Raw genomic sequence first — 22835 nt, 5'->3', positions numbered from 1 at the left:
TTAGGGGGCCCACACCAATGCTTCTTGCTATGTAAGTGGCCCCTGGGGTCCTTACTTTGCATTTTAAATTTTGGGCTCCTAGGTGCACTTTCTATAAAACAGCAAACCAAATGTTCAATTTCCACAAATTTTTAAACACGTGATCCCCATATTTTGAAATTCTTGAAATTAAAAAAGAAATGTTGGTTATTAGAAGATATGAGAGTCCCCTGTTTAGCCTAAAAATTTTAGGTAATTACAACCAACAATTTAGGAGATTTAAAAGATTGAACACAATGAGTTGTTAGGCTGCAGAACATGACAAGCAGACTTACACACACAGCGATCATACTGGGGGTGGATACATTTCATAGGAAGGTTTTGTTTTTGGCAGTGATGAGAGCACTGGCTGTCCTGCCCCCATCTGCGATCACATGCATGATGCTCTTTGTGTTACCTAAGTATAGCACTAGGAGGTCACATCTGAAAGTAGGCTGAATTCACATTGGCAGTAAGGTTCCATTTGCTGCATTTACCCTTCACTTACCTCTCACCAGGAACCACTGCTGCTTGAAAAACTGCAAGGCCTGAAAAGTTAGTGCTTAGTGCCTGGCACCAATCCCAGGTGCCCAGCAGTTATGACAGGTTATCAATCCCAGGTGCCCAGCAGTTATCACCTGTTACCAATCCCAGGTGCCTAGCAGTTGCCAAGAAGTAGTCACACAGGAGAGGCATTTTTTACTGCTAATGTGAACTAAGCCTCATTTGTTAAGCCACATTGATCACAATATTACACTACTACAAGGGATTACACTATAAAAACATGGAACTCTAAGAAGTTGGCTTAAAATACACATCACTGGACTGTTGGGGCATAATACAAAAAAATTAAAAAATTGTACATTCTAACAAGCAATGCATTAGAAAGTTGGAACAAAGTATAGGGGCCAGGTGGAACACTGACACAAGAGCAAGGGTTACTGGATACCTATGGCATAAATATCTAGGAGCTCCAAATTTGCTGTGTCTAGCCCTGCCCACTTTTTTTTACCACCCGGCTACAGTTTCTCCGCACCCGGCTGAGAAAAATTTCTGGGGAGAACACTGAGGATTCTGTATTCTCAAGCTGGAGCCCTGTCATTACAAGGCACGGAGAGAAAGGAGCCTTGATTTAGTAGGATTGTGATCTGTAATGGGAGAATCAAAGAACAAATTCTTTTCAACTGGCTCCACTATTGGTATTAAGCTTATCTATCCAGAAAGTTTAGTGTACCTCCTTGTCCTGATTCTCATAGTCACTTCTACTTATCCTGCCTGAATGTTGATATAGAATTCATGGTATTCAGATAAAAGAAAAAGTTAGGGCTAATCTTTTATATCATTGCTTTATGTTTCAGTGGAGCGATACAATCCTCAGGAAAACCGCTGGCATACCATAGCACCAATGGGAACACGTCGAAAACACCTGGGCTGTGCTGTGTACCAGGATATGATCTATGCAGTAGGTGGAAGAGATGACACCACAGAGCTAAGCAGTGCTGAGCGGTACAATCCTAGAACCAATCAGTGGTCTCCAGTGGTCGCTATGACTTCCCGACGAAGTGGGGTAAGAGCATGCCTAAACAGTGTATTGGTAAAGAGAGTTGGCAAATATATACAAATATGGTTTGCTGCCTATATACAGGTAGATGGTACCAGACCAGGACTGCTTCTTTTAGAATGGAGTACAATGACTTAATGGGAGGATCAGTAATTTTGAGGATAGAACAATCATTGTAAATTGGATTTGTTTCCAAGGCAGTATGTTCTGTTTGTAAGACATCAATCCATGTTATTTCTCCAATAACCTACTACTGACTTCCACAGTCATAACCTCATCACACGCACGGCTCCAAGATTTTTCTAGAGCTGCCCCAACTCTCTGGAATGGTCTTCCTCGTCCTATTCAGCTTGCCCCTACTTTCTGCTCAATTAAAAGAGCACCCAAAACCCCTTTCAAACTTGTGTACCCATCTTCTTCTGTCTCTTAAAACCCTTACTACTTTCCCCACTTCCTAGATTGTAAGCTTTTTGGGGCAGGGTCTTCTCTTCCTTCTGTGTCACTGTCTGTAACTGTCTGTCATTGCAATCCCTATTTAATGTACAGCGCTGTGTATTATGTTGGCACTATATGTTTAATAATAATATTAATAAAAAATTATATTGTAATATGTTATGGCCATCCGTTTTATAGATTGTAGAAGTTAATAAGTATTTTCATTATTACAAGTTGCAAAATCATCCCAAACCCCTTCCTCCCAATTATCTAATCTTTACTGTATGTTTTCTGCCCAGAGATCAGCTTTAAAGACTAAACCTTTTATATATTATATGAAACTGCTTATGATTATTTCACTGTTATCTTTCCTGAAGGTTGGTCTTGCTGTTGTTAACGGACAGTTAATGGCTGTAGGTGGATTTGATGGAACAACATACTTGAAAACTATAGAAGTGTTTGACCCAGATGCTAACACCTGGAGGTAAGCTTTTCATCTCTGCATTACACATGTAGGAGCCAACATGGCCTATAATGAGATGCGCACCATTTATATGGTTACTGTACTTTCTCAAGTTTTGGTGGTTTGTGAGCTACTGGGCACATTACATTTTGTCACAATTAATAGCAACACAAATGACCACTAACATTAAATATTAAACTTTTATTCATCAGCCCAATAGCATCACATGGGGTGAACCTGGACTTTCCAACCATGGAAACTGGACTTTTTACTACCTCTTGACCACAACCTTGTTCAGTAATTTTGAGAAGACCTTAAGTATGCAGTCTATGCTAGGCAGGCACTGGGGGCTTTTGCTAGGAATATTAAACAGCTTTTCTACTTAAAAAAAATAATTGAGCAAATACACAACTAACACAAAAAACTGCATGCCATCATTGATGCTAAAGAGGACAATACACAATGTTAAGAACTGAGGGGGTAAACACACTTTTGAACAGGACCATGTTATAATTTTTTTTCTAGCTTTAGTTTAAAAACTATGCTATCCTGCAACACCTAATAGTTTAAATTTTCCCTTGTTATATTTACGTAAAATATGGTCCACATCCTACAAATTCTTCCAGGGGGTATGAAAACTTGTAAATGAGTACAGTTAACTCCTCCAAGATTTTATGCATGGGGTCTGCCGTAATAAACATATGAGTAGTATGGTCTAGTTGTACTGTGTTGGTTTTATAGTTTTGTATTGGGTACTAGGTGTAGCATAATTTTCTGTGTTGATTAAAAATGTTAATTTAAACTGTGGGTAATGGGCAGGAACGAAGTTGATGAAATGGTTTTCAAACTCATTGCTAATTGTGGACCAAGACAATTATTTTAAATAATTAATGGGCAAGAATTATTACAAGCTGTTTAGGTTAACGTCTCCCTGAGCGTATTCCCGAGTGTAGCTCAGGGTTAATTTTCAGTACCAAAAGCGGTAACCCTGCGCCACACTCGGGGTGGCATTGTAAAGGACTTACTTCGTCCCAAGGAGCTTGCGGTGTCCTCCGGCTATGCCTGCCCGGCACCCTGGCACAACTGGCATCCCGGTGTGTTTGTCTGGTGGTAAATTTAAACAGAATGCACTGCTTTCACATTAATCAGACTGCCAGGGAGGTAAATGTCACAGGCCCAAAACACACCTTCTGAAAAGGTCACTAGAGGATGTACCATGCATGAATTCAAGCATTAGTTCTAGAAATTAAAATTTAAAATTCAACCTATTTTTCCATTATACAAAACTATGAGCTCACAATAAATAAATGTGTGATTATATAGTCTCACATTAAATATATTAACTCAGTGGAAATGCAGTGACCATCACCGATTGATATATGAAAATAATTATTTTGACTAATGAGGTAATACAGTCAAGTGGATCATCAGGGTCTATTGTAGGCAAATCAGACAAAGAAACTAGACTTGTATGAAGCAAGAGTCTACCTTTTTGCCTAAATACTTCCAGTCAATATTAAATGTTGCCTAAAAAAGTGAATAGTGCTATTTTCTGTTACTAATAAAGCATCTATGTAGTTATTTAGTATATAGTGTGGCGAGGATTCTTCCCAGGCAAGTATATATGTGTAGTGTGCGACATGGTTATTTTTTTTTTTACAGCATGAATGCTTACGCATAGCCTATGGAAAAAGAAAGATGCATGTGCTCAAATCTAAGCATTTTACAAACAAGGTGAAAAGGGAAGAAGGTCACATGTTCAGCTTTGGAAATTTTGAATTAGCCTATTGCACTTGCAATAAACCTTTACATGTAAACAGATGTTTGCAGGGATTCTTAGTTTGCATATATTCTAATACATGGTTAAGCTGACTAGCTATTTCAGAGTTCTCCCTTCCTGCCTACTATCTCTCATTTTACTTGTAGCCTCCCAAAAAGGGTAAAGCTACCTTTCCCCCCGTGGGAAACACAGTAGCATTTATATAGTTAGCCTAGCTTGAGATGTAAAGAACCAGGGCTAACAAAAGATGGAATTGATAAATTATTGTACAGTATTGTCATGCTTTTAGCACAAGAGAATGTAATAAGTGTTTTATGCACCCTCACATTGATTTGTGCCAATGAAGTTATCTGGACATTTACATTCACTTAACTACAATACAAAATATCTTGTACTGACTAAATAATCCTATTTTCTTTGCCCTTAGGTTATATGGCGGCATGAACTACCGCCGGTTGGGAGGTGGTGTTGGCGTTATCAAGATGACACACTGTGAATCACACATCTGGTAGCCCATCCAGTCTGACATCTGTTATGTGAAAGGCTCAGTTCATGGACACTGCCAGAGACTTCTTTATGCAAAAAAGCGAACACTATTGAGCAGATACTAAATCAGTGGGCCATGAAGAAAATTCTATCATCATTATGTCTCCCTAATTAACTTTTCAAGGTTTCCCATTTATTTATATCCCAGAAAGATTGCGAGATTGTTGAGTCTTGGAAAATACTAATGCAATTTTTAAAGTAAGAAAAGATAATTTGTTGTAAGTTCAATTTGAATTCCATAAAACCTGCTAATAGTTTTTGAATGCTTTGAAATTCTGCAGGTTATATCAAGTGAACAAAAGGTACCTAATGTTTTGCTAGGTTCCTTAAGCAGTATGTTATAGAATGTCTGGTGACACTGAAAGTAGAAAAGTTCTTGAATTTCTCTTATATGCCCCCTGGACCCAAAAATGATGGAAGTGATCAAAAAACATGATTTTTTTTAACTAATATCCAAAAATAATTATTGGTGCGTCTGTTTTGACATGTCCTAAGATATTCAATATTAAGTGGCTATGAGGTAATTTGCAGTTTGATGGTTAAAAATCAGAAGTTAGGACATAGCTCATAGATAGCACATACCTGTGCTGGAATACACTTGATTTTTGTTTACAAAGGTCTAAGGTTATGGCAGTGTGAATAAAAATTCATCTCCTCTTTTCGTAAACATTGTAAAATGCTGCAGTACATTATACAGCCACTTGCACTAGTGTCTCATTCAACTTCCTTGTGCCTCTAAAACCTGCACAGACTGCTACCCTTGATAATGGTCTTGTGTTGCCTTTAAAAGATGTAGCAAAATTGTATAGTTTGTGTAGAGAACAAAGTTTATTGTGGACTGATCAACAGCGAGTCAGTATTGATTTACATGGACCATGTACACGTATTGTCATACAAGGAATTAATCTGAAAGCATTTTTTTTTTTCACGTACAGTAAGTTTTAAGGTGCTAACTTTACTAGTGATTTTTTGATTGACTGAAACATTTAGTATATCTCTAGGAAGTGTGTAGCATTCCAATATCAAACCTAAAAGTCTCTATAACTAATGTTTTTATGATAACTGATTTCCTAAAGAGGACCTGAACTGTGGAAGCGGCCTCAAAAAATGGCAAGTAGAGGACGAAAGATTCTTTCAGCACAGTTCCTTGCATCTGATCTTTTTCTCATTGCTGACTTTGTCTTTGTTGAGTCGGCCATGTTGATAGAGGCAGGGCTTCATATTCTCACGTAGGAGGTGCCTCCCTGATGACTGGTGATCTAATGATTGTTACAGAGTAACTAGGAAGGCAGAAATCATACATCCCCCAACATGCAAAAAGCAGGAAGATGCTTGCATTGCAGCTTTACAGCAAGGAACAATTTTGTAGTGACTTCACCAGATCTAAAGTGAATCACAATCTCGCAGTGTCTTGGATATTCTCACATTGCAAAACGTACAGCTATTAGGCTCAAGGCACAAATTATAATTTTAAGACAAGACTAAAATATTTTGCAGGATACATCTTGGGCACACATTACTAGTTGTTCCCAAAAGCATAGTTTTTTTTTTAAGTTGAGGTCCACTTAAATTCCTTTATCTGTCTCAAAGCATTCAAAAAATATACTAAGTACACACAACAAACTATGTAAAGTTTACACAATCCAACAATTTCTCCAATCAACAGGTGTATATATGACAACTAAATCTCAGCTCCTTGAAATAGTTTTTTTGAAGTTTTGAGATACTAAAAACATAAATAGGTATATACATTCCAAAAGATACTCCACCATAGTTAGTAGCTGTATAGTAGACTAAAAGCAAGAAAGAGATGGAGAAAATATTGTTGATAGTATTGGGTAAAAGAAAAATCAAGGGAGAGGTGACCATCCAATTGCCACGGTTTAGAGAAATCAGTCAGATGATTTAGTTGCTAGTTGCCAAGGGCAATTAGATTTCTGTGTAAATGACAACCAGTTCTGTTATTTTTCCACTATTTTACAGAGCATTAATTTTTAACTAGGAATCTCTCATGGGTGGCAGAATCAAACATTTATCCCTCTAACATTTATATTTCATTGGTTTCCTTTGAAACATAATAGTGTAGTGACTGCTGCATTTTACAGAGGACAACAAATGAAAATAGGAAAAAATAATACCACCCTCATACCTTCAAAATCTAAGTTGTTATTGGCACCATCTATGCCCCCTCATGACTTTTATCTGCTATACTCTAAAATAGCAAAAGCAGATTTTCTGAAGCTGCAGTTATGTCCCCCTCACACTAACTATGATGTAAAAAAGCACTATGCTCTTTATTTGCCTTCACTAATGCCAAGATTTTGTCATTCTAACATACTGTTTGTTTAAATTAACATTTGAGTTTTCAGAACAAGTCTACTGTAATGGCAGAATGTAAAACTAAAAAATAATTGGTAGGATTTAGCATTAATTTTTTTTATGACATCATTGACTACAGTGTTTTAATGTGGTCTATCTTTGGCTTTTATAAAATTTAGGGAGGTTGTCTGATCAGTGGCACATTTATAAAAAGTTGCAGCAATACTTACAGATTACTGCGGTGCTAAGTTATAGTGAGTTTTACTTAACCTCTGGGACAAAGCTGTACTGCACTTATTTTGCAACTTTTTGTACACTTCCTTCCACCCCAAGCTAATTTATTATTCAGGAAAAGATTGCAGTTTACTAACCTACACTTTTATGCATCCAACATAAGCAATAGAGTTTCTACATTACTTTTCTGATGATTTCAAGGCTTTAAAAAGGGGAATGGTAAACAAGGAGTCTAGTTTGGAAACCAAGAAAGGAGAGAATCTAATGTATTGATCAATGACTTGCACCTCTTTGGTTTTTGATATAGGTTATCAACATACATGCATTCTCATCAAAAGGCCTTATAATGCACATGATTTTGTGAAACAACATATGTAAACCAACGCCAAAAAAAAGTAAAATGATATATGTATAGGTATCCCTGAACGGTTTAGTATAAAACCCTCAATATATGTTTCAAGTGCATAATGTTGCTGTTGATTTGTGTATGATTACAGTTGATTCTAAACTGTCGATCTACTTTACCAGTAATGTACTAGATATTTTCTGTATATGGTATTATCCAGCTATGTAAGCTGCCAGGCCAGACTCAGGATTATAGTTATTCTTTGGCTTTGTTGAACATAAGTTCATCTGGTATGTTCAGCTGTTTTCATCCTCAATAATCCTGTCATTTAGGTACCTTGACTTCCACCAGTGATCACAAGCCTAATGTGTTCAGATACTAAACATCATCATTTAGGTTGTGGTCCATAAATCATGCTTTATGAACAACTTGTCACCCATATTTTTTTGTTTACAAAGTTTTATTTTTGGCAAAAAGCTTGTCAAAAATGGCAAGTTATCTGTGCAAACATTTATTATTTGTCAGCAAGTTCTACTGACAACTGCATGAGAGATTCAAAGACTCAACTAATCAATCCACCTTGATCTACATCTATTCTGCAATGCTGTTTCATGTTACTGACCTGCAACCCACTACCCTTTTTTGAAAACTGCACAACCTGATCAGCATAAAACTGAAGAGCATGTGCACAAAAGGTGAAGAAAACCAATCATTTGCATCTTTTTATAAAGTGTTGTGTAAATAAAATGTTTACTTTGTCATCTATGCTTTTTTAGCATGTGTAAAGTGTAAAATATGTTAGCTTAAAATAAATGTTATTGCTTTTTTTATAAGTTTGTTTCATGTAGTTTTTATTAAATATGATTAAATTTATTTCCAGTGTTAAAGTGCGTAATTGCATTAAAAAGAAATTTTGCAACTAGAGCAGAGTCCCATGCTCATATATAAATTTTTTGGTACAGGTTGACATTTAAAAATCTGGCAACCTCCGGACCTGAGGAGTGCTGGATTTTCGAAAATGCCGGATTTTTGAAGGTTATACTCACCTCCACACACAGGCCAGCCTTACTCTCGCCACACCCGTGGACATCTGGAACAGTTCCAGAGAGCAGGCAGCAGGGACGTCTCAACATGTATATAGTGTAGCAAGCAAGACCTAACACTTGTTTCTGGAGAACATCGCCATCAAAACATAGATGGCTAAACAGTGTAATGCAGTACGTGTTGAAAATGCGCTCCGAAATTCATGCTGGAAAACTCAAGAAACCGGATTATCGATGGCCGGATTTTTGATTGTCAACCTGTGTGTGCTTGGCCTGGTAAGGTATATGAAAAAGTGGAAGGAAAGGGGACAGGCTTTTATCAGCACTAAATTTGTTAACGAACTCAAGTGTTTATTCAGTGAATGTACATTTGTACTCTAGACTATACAAAGATCCGCTGTGCTTAAAAGATTTTTCCAGATGCGAATCCTCTGGGATAGAACATACATTAGTGCTACGTTTACAATGCGGTTAGGCAGATATGAACAAGAAGGTTGAAAGTACTCTGTTCCAGATGCGTTTTGCCCGCTGGGGGTTTCCTCAAGGGATTTTAGAGTTCAGCACTAGAATATTACGCATACATCAGAGTCATAAAACAAATCATATAAGTCAAACAAAGACAAAAATTTGTATTCACATTTTATATATCAAAGTCAAATCATCCATGTCAAAAAAAGATATATTTACATTGTATATTTCTGGTCAATATACCAAGAATAAAATGAGCTATATAACTTTGTCGTAAGATACAAAATATATATACGGTAAACTCCCTTGAATTTGACCAAAATAGAGACCAAGTGTGGGGGTTAGTGTAACCAAACAAGGTTTGTGTTAAGGACTCTAAATTGAATAAAGTATATTAAATTCACCATTAAAGAGATATAAAGTATTTGAATAGCTAATGTCAGATCTTACTTGTAAGCTGGCTGGAGTCACTTTGAATATGATAACAGATATCTGATTGAAGGTTGAATAGCCTGTCTTGAAAGGTAATATAGGTAGTGTCAACAATTTAAATGTAGAGTTAGGTCCTGGAAAATAGATGCGATCAAAAAGTGTTATATATAAAGGACAAACTAAAAAGGAGTAAGCCCTAATTTTACTTACTAAGGGGATGAATTGTGGTTGTAAAATGGGACCGTTGATTATCAAGGAAGATTACATCCAATGTTAAAGGAGACTACATCTGCTGTTGAATAAGAGTAGCACAACTAAGTGGTAGGGTATATAAGGTATCTTTGTATCAATAGATTTATATACCCATATAAGGGAAATACATTGTATTGCATGTCTATATCGCACCATAAAAATATAAACCATTATTCATAAAGGGCATAACTCCATATTGTAGTTGATGTATTTGTGAGAAGTTTGGAATCTTGCGCACAAATCGAAGTTTGTAGATAATTCTGCACGCTTGCGCATGAATCCTGCACCGAGACAGGTTGGAGACTTCCACCCTGTTTCAGTATTTAGTTTGGGTAACGCCTACTGGGAGGTGTTAGTGTAACATTAAGATATGGAAGAATATTTATATTTAAATAGTGCCGCCTTCACTGGCACGGTATTTGGAACTGGGTAAAGTTAAAATTCGGCCAGTCCTGGGTATCAGAAATTATTTCAGTACCCATACGGGAGTGGGATTATGCATACCAAAAGCTAACTGGTATGCATTGCACCTATGTGCTCCTGATGGTTCCAGTCCCCCGTAAGGTTAGGCACTAGACTGAAATACAAATTCTTTGGCAGTTAAACAACAACCTTATGTGTGTTTCATCTGGAGCTCAGCTGTGTCACGTAAAGAAAAATAGCAGAGGATAGGAAATATGAAGATGTTGTCTGACTAACATACCCTTGCACTTAAACAACTTTAGAGTGAATACTTTTGCAATATGTATGACCTTTTGGATCATCCTAAAGCCTAGGTCCTGCATCTGATGAGTTTTATCTTTATGGCATTTGTTGAACCCCGGGCATTAGCAATAGGAAATGAAAAGGTGGGTGAAATGGACAAAACTAAAAGCAGGAGAAAGAAGCAAAAGAAAGTTGAGAAGGCTACACTGAAACTTTAAACCTGTTCAGCTCATGCCAAGGAATGTAAATTCATTCATGCTGAGGATATTTTCTTTAGAAATGATGGAATGGCCAGCAAGAATAGAATTATGAATGCAGTATAAGCGGTTATAAGCGGTTATAAAGGGTTATTGGAAGAACAGAGCATGTATTCGTCATCGAGACTGTGAAGGCCGAGCAGTGTGTTGCTTCTTGGCTGCCCATGCATTGTATGTTAAGAATCTGATCCAGAGAAAAAGTCCAGCTGGGTAGGGCATAAAACACCAACTCAGACGCTCAAAGAAACTTTAAAAAAAAAGTGGTAAAACAATTGGTGAATTAGGGGTCTTAATAATTTGTTAGTGCTTTGCATTGGCAGATCTGTGTCTGATTGTGTCAGCGTTTACCTCACCTGGCAGTCAGTAAGGGGAAGACACCCTGCTCTGAGATGAGGATTGGAGGTCAGCTTCTGTTGCGTACACTCGTGCAATATTTGTCGCTGGAAACGAACAATACACGAAAGATCGTTCGATAATTTGTTAACAAAAAAAGTGCACAACAACTGGTCAACGACACTGACAAACGAGAAATCTCGCTGGAAATAAACGACCGTTCCGGCGGATCTGATTGGGCGAGGATTGTTTGTAATCTATTGTGTGTACAGTCGTTCAGTGGTCGTGGATTGTTCTGTGATACACTTTCTCCTGTACATGTCACTTCCTGCATCCTTTGAACGATCGTATCTAGTGTGTACATTATTGGTGGATTATATTTGAACAATCGTATTGTTACAGCAAGTACAGAATTGTGCAGAATACGATCGTTCAAAATAATCAAGAATAATCGTGGGTCGTTCATTTTGGAACGATAATTATTGCACGTGTGTACCTAGCTTTAACCTGGTCTGTAATTACTATTACTATTCCATACACATGCCTCACTGTTTCCAACAAGGCTGCACAAAACAAACCATATATTTAATAAAATATCTTAATATTTTGACATATTTAGCAGCCCAGTTTTTGCTTGTTGCAGATAGGGATTTGTTAGAGGAAATATTTTTCTCTGTTACAAGATTAAACAATGACAACATAGCCTGTAAATCCCTCCTAAATACACCCTAGCCATATAACAATTAGGGTCTGTGACTTTCTGGCTCATTTTCCTTCTTAGACTGAAGATTTTAATTCTTTGCTTGAGGCAATATTCTAAAGGGCACAGATTTGTACATGTTGCTTTAAATTTAGGAAAAATTCTCCATGTGTCAAGAACTGATTATGGCATACTCGAGCCCTTAAAGTCCAGAAAACATAGTTTGGTTTTAGTTCAGTTATTGTTTTAATTGAGAAGCATTAATTCAAAAGCCTATGTATTTTGTGGCCAATAAAAAGGGAGGAATCAATAAACACAATAACAATGGTATGATAGCCACATGGAATTGTAATTATCCTTTTTTGTTGCTGTTGTAATCATACTGTAGAGTGCTAATTGTGTAAGAAAAAGATTTAGGTCTGTGGCTAAAAAGAAGAATATCTGTGACAGCAATTCATGCTTGTCCCATATGGATAAAGATTATTCATCACACAAAACTGAGTTTTTGTAACTCCTTGACTCTTTGTAAACATTAGATTTCATTTTATTGAGTTTGCTTTAAACCAGTTTCCTATTTATCATAGAGACTGGTTCTGAGATCTTTGCATGTCCTTGGTCCACATACCTGCTGTAGCCATTGTGATGGGTTTGCGCTTTCATTGTTGGATTTATCCATTTTATATATAATATATTTTATAATAATATATTATATTAGAATATACAGATGTAACACACAAAGGTTGACAAGGATAGAGTTAGGAATCATAGCAGTGAGATTTTAATCTGTTTTGTGAAGTATTAATTGTGGAGTTTTGTATCATCTGTAATAACAATGAGGAATGCTTCATAATAATAAAATCCTGCCATTAAATCATACAAGACATCCAAGGCCCGCCTGTCACCTGGAACGCAAATATAATTTTTTGGTTGGACTGACTCTTTAAATTTAAACAAAGTACATAACCCATACATTTACATTTCAAATTACTACTAGCAATAGCAATCAGGATTGCTGTTGCAGTCTTGTAGTATGTGTTCCTGGATAGAGTTTCTCTATCCAAGAACTAAGGACTCCCTGTGTTCTTGGATAGAGAATCTCCATCCAAGAACACATACAACTAATAAAGGGCTGCAATCTGATTGCTCTTGCAGCCCTTAATAGTCCCTAAATATAACCTGAATTCTCCCATCATTGACTTCAATGATGTTCGAATTCAGCATTTGATCACCCAAACAATATCTCACTATTGGATCGAATAGCTGTCGAAAAGAATAGTGGGATATTCAACCAACACCAGTTAAGAATATTTTTGCTAAAACCAGTGTGATTGATGTCATTGTATAATATATTTTAAATCGGGCACAAGGAAGGTGTGGGTTTTCAGGTAGTGCTAGTGCAAGTATAATTCCCAGCATTTTCTGATCATACGTGTGGGAAATTATCTAGGACAAGTTTCGAAATAAAGCTCCATAAAGACTACTGGTACAACAGACCCAGTTCCTTCTTGAGCCTGACAGAAACGCAGTTTTACATGGGATAATGTAAGGAACAGTTAAGAACTGTAATCCTTATATATAAAACCAACAGCTATGCATGATGAATAAGCAGTGAAAGGAAAATTAGGAAATCAGGCGTGTCCCTCAATTAACTCCCAAACCTGTCTCTGGGATGAGCACACCCTGATTTACACAATACGTCATTGGGACGGTGATAATTCTTTAAAGCAGAACAGTATGAAGAATTCCCGTAACAATGCTCTTCATATTTTATCTCTTTTTTTTTTCTTTACTGCAGGACCACTGCAACGCAAAGGCAAATGTCCAGCTTAGAGATAATGGCTATGAAGAAATACTTATTGCTATTCATCCACAAGTTCCACAGGATCTGCAGATCATCTCTAATCTCAAGGTAAGAGACTTTGTGTATGTTTAGGGCTTTCCATGTTTCATTTCTTTTTCACAGTACTTCATATTCCCCAGCACATACTGTATTTTTTTTTCTAATCTGTTTTTTATCTTTGATCTTTTGATAGAGATACAGTGTCTGAATTATGATCACGCTGAGGTATACATCCTATGCAATAATTACCACATTAAAGAGACTCTCTTGTCATTTATTTCAACAAAATCTTCAAATGATTATAAATAAATGTGCATTTTTTTGTATTTTACTCATGTTTTTCAAAAGATTCCCTTGTGTAGACTTCCAAAAGCCCTGAGACTGCTGATGGGTTCTACCATAATAAATAGGATGCCAGCAGCCCCAGCAGAGACAGAGCTGACATTTATATAGGATATAGTATTTCCTTTTAAGACAGCAGTCACCAAACGGTGGTCCGCAAGAAAAATTTAGTGGTCTGTGGCTCTGTCCTCTGTATGGACACAACCAGCTCACTCTCCCATTGCAGGCTCAGAACTGCTTGCTAAACATCCTGGGGCGACAGTAACGCCAGGCTGTGGACATAACTTTTGTTGCTTCCACAGCCCTGTGCTACTGTGCCCTCGGAATTTAGCAAGCAGTTCTGATGGGAGAGTGAGCAGGTTCAGGCATCAAGACGTCACTCTGCAGGGAAGTTTCTTCCCCTTTGAGTGACACACGGCTCTCCACGCATTTGCGGTCCAAATCCCGTGGATTTAGTGGTCTGTGATGTCCAAAAGGTTGGAAACCACTGATATAATAGGAGGTTATATAGAGATGGGGAGCTTAACTAGTGTAGATAATAGACATTTCCAAAAGAATATGGACAACAGCATACAAGGAGCTGTGCCAGGTTACTGACTCTTCCAAGAGTACTCACATTTACTAGCACTTTGCAAATCATTAAAAATGTTTTTAATGAAAAAGGAAAGATACTGTAAATAAGCGTTTCAAATACTTTTTTCTTTTGTTTGCTATGGTGATAGTTTTACTAATAAGGCTAATGATGCTTAATTGATTACATCTTCTGTTGATCATCTTCTGTGTTCAGGATCTTGACTGACCAGGCCAGAATGATTTACAGTAACCGCCATGCATGGCAGTTTATTCATTCCTGGAATGCTGGGATCGTACACTGAGCTGCATAGGCGCAGCTTAATATGCAGTAAAAAAGAAGATTTAGAATAGGCAGATAAGTTTGTTTTATTGCAGAGGAAACATTGCCTGTTCCTTCCGCCATTAGGAAGCTGCCCACTCAAATTTTTTTTATTTTTAACTTCAGTGTTGCTTTACTAGCAAGAACTCAGAAGGCACACCACCTCCCTCCCCTCCCTGTGCTTATTGTCACATCAGAATAGATAAGGATCAGAAAGGGAAAAGTCAGTAATAACAATTCACTTTGAAAAGTCCAAGTTGCTTTGGAAAATCAGTCCTCAGTGACCTCGGTATTCACATGTTTTTAAAATTGAATTTCCTTTACATCATAAAAACTGTATAGAGCATCAGTAAAATGGTGACAAATTATTACAGATTCATGTTCCCAATGTTTTATATTTTAACACTTATTTTGTTAATTTTTTAGAATATGATAACAGAAGCATCTCATTACATATTTAATGCTACAAAAAGAAGATTCTTTTACAGAAAAGTGAAAATTCTGATGCCACCAAACTGGAAATTGTACAACGTGCAGAAACCAAGACATGAAACACATCAGATGGTACATTCTGTTCATATTTACAGAACTGATAAAATGAGGACCAATAATGAGAATGTGACAAATAACAACTAATAATGTACTAATGGCTGGTTGATTTTCTAGCATTGTCAAACGCATGAAGTCATCCATGATCTTTTTTGCTATATGTATGGAAGAAATTCTTCCCATTGGCCACCAAACTAATGTACTGGGAACTGTGGATATAGTAATTATAGCAGGGGTTCCTTGAAGACCTGAGAGTTATTTTAAGGATTCACCTATGCCTATAATTTTTACAATAGGGCATTGTACATTTTTATTTATACAAGTCCAGCAAAGGTAATTAAACCATCATGGTTCTCCTATATTTCTCAATGTAGTATATAAAAAATAATGTCAAACTAGGAATATTGAGAATATTGAGGCCATATTGAGAATCACCTACCTAGAACAAAAAAGGATTGCTCTAGACACAGAGAAGGGGCCCATTTTCATTGTCTGTACTAGCATGGCACACCCCTTTAGACATAATTACCTACGCTAGCATTCTTTCAGGGACAGGCAGGTGAAGGGTTTGACCATTTGAGAGTTCCATTGCTATTTTGCAGATGTATGTGAAGAGTGAAGCTGGGCCCATTAGATGTTCACTAAGTCTGGAGTTCCTGCCTTGGTTGTCTTATGGGTGGTTTTACACTGATCCTTGGTTTCCTTGCAGACCTACTAAGTTAAATATTGTCATACTTTCTATAGAAACTTTATCTTGATGTTTTGTTTTAACGAGTTATTAAAAGAATTTTTATTATAATACTAGTTAAGGAAAGTGTGCTTATTCTGTTCTGTACACTGGTCTGCTAGGTCTAAAGCAGGGTTTTCCCAACCAGGGTTCCTCCAGAAAATGTTAAGGGTTTCTCAAGCAATGAGAAATTTGAGCCCCTTAGGTTAGTTACCAAATACACCAGGGGTGCCCAAAACGTTGATCGCGATCTACTGGTCGATCACAAAGGCAACATGAGTCGATCACAGAGCCCGGCCTTACCCCTCCCTGCTGTTTACCAGCAGCCCTGTTGTACGTCTATAGGGATGCTGGGGATGTCTTTCAGTGCGTGAGAAGGCCTTGTGTAACAGTGGGGAGTGGGTAGGGAGGCAGACATGGCGGGAGGTCAGTGCTGGGAGCCAAAATACCTTTGTACAGATTAGCAGTTCTTTTTCTTCCAGCACATCATTCTCCTATAACAGGTGAACTGTAGCTTTCCTGTCATTATAGTCTTGTAGTGCAAGGTCTGTGCAATGTTCGGCCATTCAATGTCTCATTAGCTTCAGTCACTTCTGTGTCATACTCGGTATATATATAAATAAATATATGTTTATCATATTTATTGTTGGTAGATTATTTTGACCTAGTCATTTTAAAAATAGCTTGCAAGCCAAAAAAGTGTGGGCACCCCTGAAATACACCAATGTTTTGTTTGCATATCTGTAAGGGTGACATTTATCCCACTGACCAGAAATGTAAGAGGCATCCTTCCTTGTGGATATTGTATTTATAGAAGGGGTTTCTTAAGATTCAAAAGTTATTTGAAGGGTTTCTCCATGTTAAAAAGTTTGGACTAATGCTTTAATATTGCCATTGTTATTGTGTATAGTATTATTTGGTATGTAATCTAAAAACTTCTAAAGCAAGTTATTGATTTTCATTTTATTCTTTCCAGGCAAATGTAATAATTAGCAACCCAAATGCATATTATGGGAACGATCCATATACATTACATTATGAAGGATGTGGAAATGAAGGACAATACATACATTTTACTCCTGACTTCCTAACTGATGATAGACTCATCCCAATTTATGGTCCCCGTGGTAAGCCCCTTTAATTACTTCCATATCTTCAGAATGTATTGTTTTCCTACCTTTAAATATGTCTTTGGAAAGTTCAGATGCATTTTATATTTGCTGTAAAAATGGTGATCCACTAGGACCTTTTAAACACAAGGTTCCTATTTCTTGATTATATTAAGATCAAAGTGTGTGTTGTGCTGAGGATTACACACCCTTATAACAATATGTTCTTTATTGCTATTTTCTGCATTATGCAATACACATTTAAAAAGAGGGAATTTGTGTTTATATTATCTGCTGGACCTAAACCTCACAGCATTGTATCATTGGCCTATTTGCTGCATTTGGCATAAAAGTCTCAACGTACTAATCAAAACAATGTCATAATGTGATTGTGTAATTATGGGTGTTAAATCTTTTTTGAAAATTATGCCAGTGACTTATTCAACCTACAGATGTTCTTTACATGTAGCAACAAAACCCAACATAAACCTAATACAATGTGAGCCAATTTTCTTTTTGTTAATTTGCACATTAAATAAATTTGCAGTGATGGCATTCCCTATATTATGCAGTATTTAAACAATAGGTTTCATATTGGTGTAACCAATTGTGTTCCAATAATATCAACACATAATAGGCAAAAGCAAACAAATGTCCTGGTGCCTATTGCCTTGTTTACTTAATTTCAGAATACATTTATGAATCAATTTTATTATCTGAAACCTAATTAGTCCAAAGTTTATTAATGTTTACTAGATCACAAATCTCCTATTTACAATTAAAAAATTGGGTTCTGTGAATCAATTAAAAAAATATATAAAACTAAGCCACTTAGCAAAATTAAAATCACCGTCCCTAGGAAGAGGTAAGTGGAGTGTCAGAAGAAATACTTTCAGAAGAAATCTTTTGCTAAACACAGCTGAGGTTGGGGGTGATTTTAAGAGCTGATTTGATCGGATCTGTACCATATTGTAACTCTTTAATGACCAAGACAAACTCTGCAGTTGTTTTTATGCACAAATACTCTAATCACTACCTGTATATTGTTTTAAACCAGAACTAAATTTCAAATCAATTATTGTGAGCAGGCAAGTTCTGTGTTGCAGAAGAGACTGATGATTTTTCTGCAATAAAATAAATTTACAAAGTCCTGTCAGCCAATGACAGCACAGGATAGAGTCAGAACTAATCTGCCCCAAAATTCCAGATTCCTAGCATTTCCTAACAGCCGGGACTAAAAATTAAGCTGTGTATGAATAGCTAAGCATAGATTATTCAAAAGATTGAGAACAGAGGTAAGTATATTTTATTGCAGAAGAGACATTGCTTGGTTTAGTTCAGCTTTAATCATTGCTGTTTAGAATCTAACACTATTCTATGATTTTTCCAAGGTTGCAGAATTTTGTTATGAACATGACCATGAAAAGGAAGCCCCAAATATGCAGAACAAAATGTGCAGTTATCGCAGCACTTGGGATGTTATTAGTAGTTCTTATGACTACAAATCCACATTGCCAATGTCAGGCACAGACCTACCATCACCTCCATCTTTTTCCATCATGCAGGTCAAGAAAAGGGTTGTCTGCTTAGTTTTGGATGTCTCTGAAAACATGGCCAAGGTAATTACCCAGCTATTTATATTTCTGAGAGAAATTTGGCAGTATTGGGTGGGAAACACTTTTTTTGTTTAGTAAAAAAAACATTTTTGCATGGACACAACTGACAGTGGCCCAATTGGCTGCTGATGTCACAAAATAATTAAAAACCAAACATTCTGTGTTTAAATAGTAAGGGCTTTTAACAAACAAACTTAAGTCATGTTATATAAAGTTTCAGAGAGGCACTTTCTTGTTTTGTCAGATGTGTTGAAACTAATTGGAAGTAAACATGTAAATAGGACCAGATATTTTTTGCTCCCCTAGGCTAGCTAGCTTGTGTTGTATGAACCTCAAGCCAATAGCAGCCCTTGACGTGTCACACGCAAAACAACCATGGACGTTATTCTACATGAACAAAAGAGAGCAAGAGGGGAGAGAGAGGGAGAGGGAAAGGCAGAAGGATTGGGAGAGGACTGAAAGGGAGAGAGAGGATGAAGGGAAGGGGGGGGGGGCAGGGGGTAATAGGGGGAGGAAGAAGGGAGACAGAAAAAAGAGGGCAGAAGGGGGTTTAGAGAGAGAGAGAGGGGGGGGGAGGGGGAAATAGGGGGAGGAGGAAGGGAGACAGAAAGAGAGGGCAGAAGGGGGTTTAGTGAGAGAGAGAGAGAGAGAGAATGAGAGAGAGAAAAGATGAAGAATAGAGTAATTAGACACGGGAAAAAAGGGAGAGTGGAGATATGGAAAGAGAGAAGGAGAAAGAGGGGGATAGAGAGAGAAAGGGGCAGAGTTATAGATGGAGAGGGGTGAAAGAGAGAGGGAGGAAAAGTGAAGAAAGAGGACAGTGGGAGAAAGAAGGGGAAAGGAATGAGGAGAGAAGAGCGATACCTTCAATACAAATGTCACCCTGTACAGATCTTTGAACTGTATGTGAACACTGTATAATAATTTTCCCCATGTTCCTGTTACTGTAGAGCTGGTTCCGGTTCCATGTAGAGATGTTGTAATGGCCTTGTGGGTGGTCTTTTGAGTAATCCAACCGTTTGCACACCATTTACACAATTACAGTTTCCGATTGTCCAAAGCCGAGTGTTTTATGGTTTTAAAGTATTTCTTTATGAATTCGCTCTGACACAATTGTATTTTTCATTCTATAAGTAGAGTGAAAGACTTAACCAAATGCATCGTGCAGCAGCCATCTTCATACAGCAGATAGTTGAAGAAGGCACATACGTTGGCATTGTTACATTCAATGAAACAGCAGAAGTGAAAAATCACCTACTTCAAATTGTCAGTGATGACATACGAATGAATTTAACTTCAAATCTTCCAGTTAAGGCTGGCGGAGGAATGTCCATCTGCAGTGGGATCTTATCTGGCCTGCAGGTAAGTCATGCACAAAACATACAGTACATGCACAGAAATAAAATCATATAAAAAATAGAGTTATAGAAAAAAGTTAGGTGAAAATGTATTTAGTTTTCATATAACTATTTTAAATACAATTTTTTTATTCTTTATTTATATCCCCCACCATCTGAATTTATTGGTTTTTATTCATACCTTATTCTTTGAATTCTTCCACCCTCTTCAAACCTTACACATTGTTTAGGTGGTTTCCATATATATCTATATAATTTATATCTAATATATTTCTTTATCTACATAATCTCCAATGGGACAATATTCTGTCTATACTACCAGAGAATCAATGGCTATGAAATGTTCTACTTAGCCATGAACCAGTGGATTTATACCTGTGTCCTTCTATCTAGTCTTATTTATTGTAAACTAAACACAATCTAAACTTATGTGGGCTCATTTATGTGTTCTCCTTGTGCTCTTAAAACTCATTATACTATTGTAACTAGACAGCATAGAATCAAAGTCAAACATTTTTGCATAAAAAGACAGTAAACAATATGAATGTTACTATAAACAATATAAAACAATCATAAGGAAGTAACACATTTTTTTTTATAGGTGATCAAAGGTTTTGATGGAGGAACAGAAGGTTCTGAAATAATCTTGGCTGTCAGTGGAAATGATGGAAATATACATAAATGTTTATCTGAGGTGTCACACAGTGGCTCGGTTATCCATACCATTCCTATAGGACCCAATGCTGATCCAGAGTTGGAGCAGATTGCTGAAATAACAGGTGCATTTGGATTATTATTCAATAATGATGACAGAACTAGTGTCACTGAACTCTGTAGCTGCATTTATTGTGCTATAGAGCAATTAAAGTTTACAGCAGATGCACTGACATTGATTTAGCGGGATTCAAGGATTCAAATACTGATTGTTCAGAATATTTGGTTTGATTTTATTTCAGATGAATGTACTCTAGTGCTGGGATCACTGTGGCATTGTAGTATACAGGTTGAGGGTGAATAACATTAGGCTTAGTTTTTCAGCTTTTAGCCTTGCTGAGCATTGTGGTCATTCCTTTTCCTGACAGATAGCAGGTTCCTAACCTAATTGTTCTTAGTTACAATAGAAAAAACTTCACAAATTACATCAAGCTCCTGCTCCTATGCTGTGATTAAACAGTGAAAGACCAGCATAATTCTGATTAGGTCATTCCTCTGCTCTCTCTCCCAGTAAGCAATTTTGGGCTAATTTGCTAATTTAAACAATATGTGCATATTAACAGCAGTCAATAATTACCAGGATGGGGTTCTTGTATGTTTATGCATCACATATATTGTTAGCGTTGTGCAGTGATGTATAGCCTGGTTTACAGTGCTGTCCCTTCCTATCCTAGTATGAGTATTGCACAGGTTATTGAAGAAGGCAAATATAAATTCTACTAAAATACATACAGTGATTTTTTTAAACTGCATCCCTACTGGATTAAATAAATGCTTTTTACATCTGCTTTTATTTCTTCATTGATTGATATACTTACCATACAGCCTGATTTGTCTTTTTTATAGGGGGGTTAAATATCTATGCTTCAGACACAAAAGACTCAGACAATTTAATAGGAGGTTTTATAGAAATATCATCTAAATATAAACATATTGGAGAACCATTTGTAGTGGTGAGTAATTTTGTGTATTTGTTTTATTTTGTTTGTATTATGTTTTGGCACCTTTTATTTGTGGGCTAGTGTGTGCTGTACGTTAATCTGGGGTTTGGCTTGCAGTTGGTCATTGTCTTACATATTAAAGTATTGAGAAATATGTTTTTTATCAGTATATTATTGTTGTTTTTTCTGTTATCCAGTACTTTAGATTGCTTTACACAATCATTTTCTGTAATGCCCCATACAAATTGTTAGGGAAACTATTGCACTCTCCATCTCTCATACATTACAGTCACCTCTCAGTATTTTACCACTGAATTAAATATTTTGAAGTTTCCTCTTGTGTACCTTTGTGCCATACAAATTTATCCACAAACCTTATCTTTTTGTATTTCAGATAAAAAGCATTCAGAAGCTTATCAAGGCCGGAAGTGATTTATTTGGGTCTGTGTTTTTAGACAGAAGTGTGGGGAATGACACTACTTTCATTATAACCTGGCAGGCCTCCGAGCCTCCTGATGTCATCATGGAGAACTCCACTGGATTCAAATTCAAATACATTGAGCATGATAACACCTCAAGAGTCTCTTATCTAAAAATTCCTGGAACTGCTCAGGTACAAGTCTTATGATTAATATTATTAATAAACAGTATTTATATAGCCCCAACATATTGCGCAGTGCTGTACATTAAATTCGGACAGTTTATCACTGAAGTATGTCAAAACACGTAATAAATCATACTATAATCATAATATAAAAAAATCATAATATATCATTGACAATAAATTTGGCACTTTTAATGTATCCTCATGTGTTTAAAGTTTTGCTATCGAGCTGCCTGCAGACAGACATATAT

At 36.7% G+C, this 22835-nt stretch overlaps 2 protein-coding genes across 2 annotated transcripts in view; both read left to right on the top strand.

Moving 5' to 3' along the window:
• The window catches only part of KLHL20 (kelch like family member 20), a 30712-nt gene extending 25446 nt beyond the window's left edge, over positions 1-5266 (top strand). The window contains exons 6-8 of the mRNA XM_072420808.1: positions 1377-1585; positions 2392-2498; positions 4685-5266. Coding sequence (XP_072276909.1) covers positions 1377-1585; positions 2392-2498; positions 4685-4769 — 401 coding nt within the window. The 3' untranslated portion in view covers positions 4770-5266. The remainder of the gene's footprint in view (positions 1-1376; positions 1586-2391; positions 2499-4684) is intronic.
• Positions 5267-13615: 8349 nt separating this feature from the next.
• LOC140337209 (calcium-activated chloride channel regulator 2-like) overlaps positions 13616-22835 on the top strand; it is a 16251-nt gene continuing 7031 nt past the window's right edge. Inside the window, exons 1-9 of the mRNA XM_072420806.1 lie at positions 13616-13801; positions 15393-15530; positions 17219-17369; positions 18409-18431; positions 18743-18970; positions 20105-20329; positions 20927-21104; positions 21886-21992; positions 22375-22593. Coding sequence (XP_072276907.1) covers positions 13646-13801; positions 15393-15530; positions 17219-17369; positions 18409-18431; positions 18743-18970; positions 20105-20329; positions 20927-21104; positions 21886-21992; positions 22375-22593 — 1425 coding nt within the window. The 5' untranslated portion in view covers positions 13616-13645. The remainder of the gene's footprint in view (positions 13802-15392; positions 15531-17218; positions 17370-18408; positions 18432-18742; positions 18971-20104; positions 20330-20926; positions 21105-21885; positions 21993-22374; positions 22594-22835) is intronic.

This window comes from Pyxicephalus adspersus, chromosome 8, assembly GCF_032062135.1.
Source record: "Pyxicephalus adspersus chromosome 8, UCB_Pads_2.0, whole genome shotgun sequence".
NCBI classification, from domain to species: Eukaryota; Metazoa; Chordata; class Amphibia; order Anura; family Pyxicephalidae; genus Pyxicephalus; species Pyxicephalus adspersus.
This window is presented reverse-complemented; position numbering and strand designations above follow the sequence as displayed.